General features: G+C 38.4%; 1 protein-coding gene across 1 annotated transcript; it reads right to left on the reverse strand.

Annotated features, from left to right (window-relative positions):
- Positions 1–1,501: 1,501 nt before the first annotated feature.
- TMEM252 (transmembrane protein 252) lies at positions 1,502–3,988 on the reverse strand. Its single transcript, XM_053968704.1, has 2 exons — positions 3,645–3,988; positions 1,502–1,832 (listed from the first exon to the last, which is right to left on the reverse strand). The coding sequence occupies exons 1-2, from the start codon at positions 3,923–3,925 to the stop codon at positions 1,502–1,504; spliced, it is 612 nt and encodes a 203-aa protein (XP_053824679.1). The 5' UTR covers positions 3,926–3,988.
- Between the last annotated feature and the right edge of the window lie 4,527 nt (positions 3,989–8,515).

The raw sequence follows: 8,515 nt of genomic DNA on the forward strand, positions 1-8,515 counted from the left end.
GCACTTTGAAAAATATTTTTATCTTTTGTTTCTCTCAGGGACTCTTTCTCCCTCTGGGTACTTTACTATATTATTCATCCCCAACTTGTCCTGAAGAGGTTTTCTTCCTCTGTAGCTTGTCCACCCCTTTTTATTCTTCTTTCCTTTCTACTTACAGCAACTGAAGAACTATATGTTCTTCCCATAAAGAATGAAGTTCTTTGAAAGACAAAACTGAGGCAACTGTCAGTTCCCTGGCCTTAGCCGTGGCTACCAACCTGTCTTGCATGTACAGCTGTAATGCTTAACTTGTAGTCTTACAGTACATGAATATCTGGAAAGTGTGATAGATTTTCTGTCTCACTGGTCTGTAACAAAACCAGGAACAGTTTGCCCAGAGAGGCAATAATGCCCATTCCTGGAAAAATTCAAGGTCAGGTTGAACAGTGCTCTGACCAACCTGACCTAATTGAAGATCTACCTGCTTGTTACGGGGACTCGGACTAAATGATCTTCTCCAATCCAAACCTTCCAACGCAGAAAGAAAAACTCCCTCCAAAGTAAATATTACAAGTTCAAATCTGAGTGAACCCTCATGAAATTTTTCTTGCCATTTGGAATTATAGATGACAGTGGCCTGGATGCAAATTTGCCTCAGTGATTTTGTGGGAGGAAGGATACATGTAACAGAAGGATGAGTCCAAGCCTGTCCTTTTTCTGGTGTTTGTTGTGTAATTAGGAAGCCACTTGTGTCAGAAACAGGGTATGAGGTTCCTTTTTCAGTTTCCACAGTCTTGAGTAAGCTGTGACAGAAGCAATTGCTCTTAGATTTGGCTCAGAGGAATCAGAGATGATTTTTCCTCCTGCAATTGATAGTTCCCTATGAGGAGATGTAAGCATAACCAGAGCCCTCTGTTTGGCAGCTAGGTGGTGTATTTTATTGTGCCCTTATCCTGAATCATGGGCACCTTGTATCATATAAGCAAATACAAGGCATTTGTTTTAAATACAAAATTTATTCATAAATTCACTTGTAAAACAGCAGTTATTTTTACCCCCGCATAAAACAAATAACTTGAAAGGCGTACAATACAAAAGTAATCAGATGCAACAAATAATCTGCAAATTTCAAACGAAAGCTAAGCTAATGGGTTTTCCAAGTCTGTTAATGTCTCAAAACCAAAAATGAGAGCTTTCTTCTGAAACTCCTTATGAAGCACAAGTCAAGATTGGTAACACCATGATGCTTCATTTATCTTGCAGTGTAAGAAACTTCTATTGCCAGAGATGGTGACTTCTACTAGACAAGCCTGAGCATTTCTGTTTCTCTGGAGATTTATTCTAATTTGAAATACTTAGCACTTTTACATATCCCCTCCAACTCCACTCTAAGTCACAAATGATCAATGTTTTTCCTCTGCAATTTCACCTTAAATAGTGGTACTATTAGGAATCACTGACACAAATCTTCTTCCACTTTTCCCTGCTCCACAGATGAAGGATTTTACTGGCTGCCTGTCTCTCATGTTTTGACAGGTGTTGCTCTTCCGGAGATCCTCTGGAAATCTGTGTCCTTCTGGCAACTGATTTCTTGCATGAATATATGAGAATTTAACCTGCTTCTGGGATTTGGGTCTTGGCCAGCTGTTTGCTGCTGCTCCAGAGATAATGTGTATGGTGGTGGCTGTTCCTGCTCATTTGTTTCGCTGACAAACCCTGCACTGCTTTCACTGTATGGAGACAGAGGAATATTGATGAATTCTTGCTGTTTTAGTGTGGAGGCAAATGACAGTGGGGAGACCAGTTTTTCAGGATCTATGCTGTCTTCATAAGAGGGAGGATAGAAGTCAGGCCTAAAATAAGAAAAAAACATATCATGGTGAAGTGTGATTTATCTCACAGAGCTTGGTTAGATGCTTCATCTGTCATATTTCCAAAATTTAGATGAGGCTTTAACTGTAAACAGATATCTAAGTGTGTTTAAAGAATGAAATACATTAATATAAAATGTAGGCATAACTGGTATCATTTGCCTTGTCTTTGTACAGAATGTTTTATTAAAACACAGCATTCTAAAAAGACAAGCCTTCCCCATGAAAATTCCCAACCATGGCATACAAACACTCATGATTGTGAGTATTTTAACAAGTGACAGAAAAGTTTAATTTGGAAGAAGAATGGGATCAGTGTTCAAAGTTATTTATTATTGCAATAACCATTGTTTTCCACAGTTTTAAAATAAATTTGGTATGTTGCTGCTTATCTAACCAAAATTTACTGAATATTGCTTTTATAGTGCCTTTAGAGCACCCATTGTCAGTGTTTCTAGTATGGTTTCCACAACAGTCCAGGAAAAGAAATTTTTATTCAGTGACCATTTTACAGAGTTTTGCCAGGCCTACTGCAGTTTAAGAGACTCTCTCTTTCAAAGCATCATACTTGGTTAAGAACAAAATCATAGGGTCACAGAATGTTTTGGGAAGGGACCTTAATGATCATTCAGTTCCTGCCATGGGCAGGGCCACCTTCCACTAGACCAGGTTGTCCATCCAACCTTGCCTTGAACACTTCCAGGGATGGGACAGCCACAATTTCTCTGGGCAACCTGCTCCAGTGCCTCACCACCCTCACAGTGAAGCATTTTTTTCCCTAATATCTAATATAAACATAACCTTTCTCCATTTGAAACCATCCCCCTTGTCCTGTAACTACATGTTCTTTTTTGAAGTCCCTGTCCATCTTTCCTATAAGTTCCCTTCATGAACATAGGGTGCTGTAGACTCACTGGAACCTTCTCGGAGGCTGAATAACTCCAGTTCTCTCAGCCTGTCATCACAGGAGAAGAGTTCCATTCCCCTGATCATCTTCATGGTGCTCTTCTGGACCCACTGTAGCAGGTCCATGCCCTTTCTGTGCCAAGGACACCAGATCTGGATCAAATTCTCCAGGTGGGGACTCACAAAGACACAGCCAAAGAGCAGAATCCCCTCCCTCAACCTGTTAGTCACACTTCTTTAGATGTAGCCCAGGACACATTCGGCTTTCTGGGGTGCAAGTGCACATTGCTTGGTCACATTGACCTACTTCATCAACACCCCCCCACTAGGTTCTTCTCTCCAGGCCTGCTCTCAAACCATTCTCTATTGCTTGTGCTTCGATTTGCACCAACCCAGATGCAGAACTTTGTACTTAGCCTGGTTGAATTTTGTGAGGTTTTTAAATCAGGGGGACAATTAGACAATAAAATGTAAGCAGGAGCCATAAGAATGAGCAGAGGCCCCCTGCATACCTCAACTTTGGCGACCTACATGAGCATCTACCCCACAGCAGCATCTTAAATTGTCTGCTGAGATGGAACTCAGTATGCTCCTGCATGAAGTTGGAATAACTGCACCTGCTGCCTCCATGCATGGCTTTGGCAGCTTTGGAAAATCTGAAACTTTCTCTGTTTCACATAGTATATCTTACCTTAGGTATTGTTTGCATGAATGGCTGTTTGCACATTGTTGCTTGCTCTAGCAAATAAAATTTGAGACTACAGTTCTCTCCACAGAAAAATAATAAAATGGCTATAGGATTTGCATTTTGTAAAAACCTTGTATTGCTTCTTTCTTTTCAAGGTATGTTTAAAAAATAGCATCCCTCCCTCCCAATTCATCTGCAACACATATCTGTCTATGGTGCAGACATGTGGTTCTCTGTGGCTGGGATTTCGAATGAAGATGCCAAGGGCCCTGTATTTCAGGACTTCATGGAAAGTGCTCCAGAAAATGCCAGTAACAAGGAGGCAGAGCCCCAAAGCTAACAGGCAATAAAATACTAGCTTGTTGTTTCCACATCTGCACATGGAGGAATTTGAGGACATGCAAAGTACTCCCAGGCAAACAGTAGAGAAACTGAGTAAAAGCATAAGAAGACGAATGAATGTAAAAAGACCTTTTGGCATCTTTTGCAGAAGACACAGCACTTTGTTCCTGTCTGCTGTTTGTTTGCTGGCTCTCTCTGCTGTACTTCTATTCATGTATGGGTACTTTATATGCTACAGGACCAACTGCCCTGTAGACAATTAAGAGAAGCAGGCAGTTTTAACCTACTCATTAACTCTTTGGAGACCTATAAACTCTTTTGAGATTAATTTGTAACCTTCTACCTACTTTAGGAAGGAAGCTTCCTGAACCATCCCTTTGCCACTGTAATCTCTGGAGTGTAAACTTGGACTGCTCCCTCCACTGCATGATTTGCAGTGGTTTCTACACTTCATTGCTTATAAGTGAGACCTGTATTTGTTAAATTTGACTTGACTTTAAAAGAAAAAACAACCAACAACCAGCAAAGATTCTGTTCATAAATGCCCATTAAAAGTTTGAAGGGAAAATATGCTTCATATAAATGCAGACATTGACATGGGAGGGAAATAGGCATAGGTAAAAACTGCTGTTCTCTGATGGAGGATGTCATCTCACCTTTTGTCTCTGACTTGCCAAGATAAGGTAGCACTAAAGAATATTAATGTCTGGCAGGTGTCAATCTAGGCTCAACAAAGGATTTACTTCTCTAAGCACTACATGTTGCCATCCAGTACCTTGGTCCCAAGAGCCTAGGAAGCTGACATGAAGCACTTGCATGACCTATGCAGTCCATAAAGGAGTCCAGCACCTCAGACTGGGACACAAGGCAGCCTTGAGGGATGTCTATGAGCTCCCAGAAGAAGCAGCAGAAGGCAATATATTTCTTACTGAGCAGTTTCCTAGACGTGGAGTTACCCCAAATATATGCTGGGGTCTGACGAGCACTCTCAGTTTTCAGCTGCCTAACTTCTGTGGTTATTATTGGATGGGTATTACAACAGCCAGCTCACACCTCCCTATACTGGCTTGCAAAAACAGCAAAAACAGCAAAAAATTCAACTGCAAAAGCAACTGGTAACACAACAAACAGATTACTACCCTGAAAAGACCTGCTTCAGTGGAAAAGACATAAAGTGGAGCAGATTCCCACTAATGTGAGTTGCCATTCAGCATATGGGCAAGAGCATGCTTCTCAGGGACGAGGTGGGGCGTTGGTCAGGGAAAACTGTTATTTTAGGCACTGGCTTCACCAAATTCAGGTCTTTGAAAGAGATGACCCGGTTATGACAGAGAAATCAATAACCAGGAGGGTAAAGCCATGTGTTGAGGGTAGGAATTCGTGCAGGGAAGATGTGAATGGAGCTGAGAACGTGAAAGGCAGGTGGAGCACAGTGAAATGGTAGAGTCAGTGCTGCTGAATGCCCACTCAACAGCAACAGCTACTCTTTCAGAAATGTAACTGCAAAAGTGTACTGTGACCGAAACACATTAAAATAAACTGTTTCAAAAGTCAAGTAATTTACATCTGTCTTGCCTAATATGAAGTCCACCAGTTCATCTTCCTTCTGCTGCAGGACTGTTTACCAGAACACCTTTGCTTCATGCTCTGTTGTTTCAAATATTAAGGAATGCTCTTCCTTCCATTTGTTTTCCCCCAGGTTAACAGATACAGCTGAATTTACAATAATATTTTTTTCTGTATAATTTCTACTTTCTGCATATCTGTTAAACATACTTTATTTTACAAAATACTTTTTAATCACTTCTGGGTTTTTTGATGTTTCAGATCTTAACTCACCTAAGTAGAAGTACTGAGTTATTAATGACTGCTACCTAAAGTTTAGTTAATTAATATAATTCACATCTGCTATAATGTTACTCCTTCTGCTACAAGATGGTATTTATGAAAGAATGATGTTGATAAAAATAATTTTTACTTCTTGTTTTCTGTACTCACTTGCCTGTTTGGTCATTTAAATTTATACCTGGAACATTATAGCATCATATCTGTGCTGATAAAAGATTAGTTAAATATTACAGGGAAACCTGGATGGAAAATTGTATTCTCTCTATGTGAAAAAAAAATTTAAGAATTCAAATACACTCCCTTCCTCTACTAGGAAAAGAGATAAAAAGGCATAGTCTGAAAAAATCCTTAATGAGGAAATTAAAAAGATTAAATACATATTATAATTCTCAGAAGAATCAAAAGCCAGTGACTAAGTTACACCTCACTTAGAGGGAAGAACCGGATAGCAGGATAATCTTTAGCCAAAAAAACCCTAATTTTCTCTGCCAGCCAGTTCCCTGACAACACTAAGAAATGAAAGAGAAGCAAGCAACACCTGTCAATGGCAGCTGCTGGCTCCAGAGGATGGCGAAGCAGAATCCACCATGGGGCGGGAGTAGGCCTCTGGAGGGGCTGCAAGGTGCTCTGACCAGAGAATAGCTAGCTCAGCACTGCCCAGCAGCTGAGGGTGGGGGTCACAGACAACGAGGGGTTAGTCCTTGCAACGCTGTGAGAGAAGACAACATATATAGGAGCCCCTTTTAGAAGATATATATCTACCTCTTGTTTTGCATTTGGAGATTTGCAGGGTTTTTTTTTTTGTAGGCTGCAGAAGTTCGGTGATTTTTCCAAGAGGTCATTTTCATCTATGGCAACAGACTATGGGTATATTATCCTTGTAAACACCATCTGTATCTCACCCAGTGGATAAATAAAGGAAAAGGTAAAAAAAAAAAGTGACAATAGCACCATAATGCTGCTTAATTATCAGGGTTCCATTATTTTTCTTCTTTTCCATCACTTCAGATTTTCTGTAATGTTATTCTTGGCCTTTTCCAATTTCCCTAACATTTTGCAGCTTGATTGTTTTATTGGCAGTGAGTGTCTTGGACTGCATCAGACTGGATGAGCAGATTTCCTATTTCTCTTACAAAACAGGAAGAAAGCTGCTTCTAATGAGATCAGGTGGGAAAAGGGAATAACTAACATGGTGTAAAGGTTACTGAGCAGAATTGGCTGCAGACCAAGGTCAAAAGGTAGCAGTCCAGATGGAGAAAAAGCAGTTCTTAGGAAGTCTGATTGAAGATAAACTTAAGGGGTGTTCCACTGGATGATTTTACGATTGTGATTGTTTGGCAATTTGTGTTTCACTTAGAAAGGTCACTGCTTATCTTGTATCCTGTTGAAACATGTAAGGCTTCAACAAACCAGTTTCTAGAGTTACGCTGCTACTCAAAAAGAAATTTGTGATATCATACACATTTTTATGAGAGTTGAGAAACACAAACTTATTTTAAACTACTAATAAAATGGAAAATTTGATAATCAGAAGATTTAAAAATAGACCGTTTAATGCAAATACTTGGGGTGTGTTAGTGCCAGCTGCATATCACATCACAGTACATGCATGATATAAGATAATGCCATATTAGAAGTCACATTTGCTACTAAAAAGTGATATTTTACCAGAAATTTGAAGATTATATGTTTTACTTTGGTCTGAAATTAATTATTTTTAATAAAATTAAAACTCTGAATTTACACCAGTTTTGATTTTTTCTTCTGTAACTCTCTAGCACCCTTAGCTGACATAATTTATTGTAAAAACTCAAACGATTTTTTATGTTGTTGTCAATAATTCAGAGCAGATTTGACAATGGGTTTCTTTAGCAATTCCAGTATTCCTTAAAAATATGTATCTGAGGTAATGGGCTCTGCAGATGCAGTCTCTATTCTAAATCATACCTGAATTAGTGACAGTTTTGAGAGCATAGAAAAGTTTAAGAATGACTGAGAGTCGATGCAATATGAACATCAAAATCATATTTCACAGATAAGTTTCCAGCCTGAGAATGTGGTGATGCCTAGGCAAAACAAGATGCATGAACACAGCCAGGGCTACTCTTTGTGTCCGAAGGTATTGCAATTTTAGGAGGTGTGGCTCCTATTTGAGAATGAATAATTGAATTTCATAAAGGAAACTGGGTAAAATTCATTCTAAAAATACTTAAAAAGAGCAGAAATTTACTAATTGGATTGAAAATAATACACTGCAGGATTTTTTATTGAGAGATTTCCCCAAACGGTTGAGAATAGTTTACTCCAGATACAGTAACAGAAAACAGCAATAAATACTTAAAATAAGGAGAATTAAGATACTAAGTTTTAAAATCATTGCAAAAATTTTGAGGTTTAACAAATGATATTGTAACAAACATTTAAACTTTATTTTTGGTGATTCAAATATTCTTTTTTCCCAGGTATTCTTTACAAATTTTATTGTTTTAGTTATTTAGTAAAAGAATAATATATCAGGAAGTTTGACAACAATTGTGATAACTAACAATAATTCAAAGTTTAATAGTTTAAAGCTTTAACATTTTAAATAGTTTAAAGTGATTATGTGAACTGGCTAGTCAGAAAAAATTACACATAAATGGAATTGTTCCCTAATGAATATGGAATTATCTGTGGTCTATCAGGCTATTTATTGATATAGCTATCAGAATTGTACATTTTTGTAAAACTTTGAAATGAACATAATGGATTATCAAGACATCTGAGGCCTTCCCTTTTAATTTATATATGTCAAAACCAGAATGCTATCTGTGTCAGAAAAAAAAATACAGTAGACACTGCTCTTCTTTTTCTCTTAGCAAGCAGATATAGTGAAAGGCTC

Source organism: Vidua chalybeata, chromosome Z (assembly GCF_026979565.1).
Source record: "Vidua chalybeata isolate OUT-0048 chromosome Z, bVidCha1 merged haplotype, whole genome shotgun sequence".
NCBI lineage: Eukaryota > Metazoa > Chordata > Aves > Passeriformes > Viduidae > Vidua > Vidua chalybeata.